At 33.3% G+C, this 992-nt stretch overlaps 1 protein-coding gene across 1 annotated transcript in view; it reads left to right on the plus strand.

The window, feature by feature from the left end:
• The window catches only part of LOC119589173 (ankyrin repeat domain-containing protein 13D-like), a gene marked incomplete in the record, with an annotated part of 44,726 nt that overhangs the window by 32,558 nt on the left and 11,176 nt on the right, over positions 1-992 (plus strand). The window contains 1 exon segment of the mRNA XM_037937768.1: positions 70-231. Coding sequence (XP_037793696.1) covers positions 70-231 — 162 coding nt within the window.

Below are 992 nucleotides of genomic sequence, written 5' to 3' on the forward strand. Positions count from 1 at the left end.
TTTATTTTTTTTGCCCCTCTCTCATTATTTTCCAAGACATGTTCATGAATTAAAAATGATCTTTTGCAGAAATCCCACTCTTCCATGTTCTGACAGCAAGAATTACCTTCGGAAATATTTTTGGAGTTGATGAAAGTGTTGATAAAGTGTCTACAGTAAAGGAAGAAGATAGGGTAACTTGTGTAATAGATGAGACTGTCTTCGAGCCACCACCAAGCTACACAAAAATAGGTGAGTTTGAGGAAACCTACTGCATCAAGCTGTTGCACATGTCTTAATAGATGGGATAATGATATCTTACTTTGTTACCAGTATTTTTACATAGTCATTTAATTCATTGGAAGTGTACACAGTTTTAAGTTCTGTGAATTATATGTAAATATTTATTTTTTATGGAGAACTACATGTTGCTTTCAGTCAAATACCAAAAGATTTCTGATGTTTCAGTTTCAACTCTGAATTTATTACTTCCACATGACCAAACAAGGACTTCATTCATTTAGCTTTTAAGTTCTGGTTACTGTAATCATAGAGATATGTAGTATTTCTGTCAGTGTGGATCTGACCAACCCTTTGTTGTAGTTACTCATGCAAAAAGAACAAACAGTATAGGCCATGGCTTTGCCAGCTCAAAGCACTTGGCATTATGGATCTGATTTTGGTGACACTGTGTTTTGTTGCTTTATTACACTTTCACACTTACATAGATTTGAAAAGGAAGAAAAAGGAACAGAAAGAATCTGGACAAAACAGGGACTTTAGGATATTTTAAGAAGATTTATGCTCTGGTGATATTTCCCTTAAATAAAAAAAAGCGAAGGATTCTTTTTGAATGCTTTATAATCTTTTATTTTATCTTACTACAGGATTTTTATAGGAAATTGCTTAAACATATTTTAGCTTTGCATAAAAAGAATGCCTGATATAACTTCTCATTATGTTTCCTGGGTGTGTATTAAGGGGTGAATTGGATGTGGCTGTGAGACAATTAC

The sequence above is a fragment of the Penaeus monodon genome, chromosome 25, assembly GCF_015228065.2.
Source record: "Penaeus monodon isolate SGIC_2016 chromosome 25, NSTDA_Pmon_1, whole genome shotgun sequence".
Lineage (NCBI taxonomy): Eukaryota > Metazoa > Arthropoda > Malacostraca > Decapoda > Penaeidae > Penaeus > Penaeus monodon.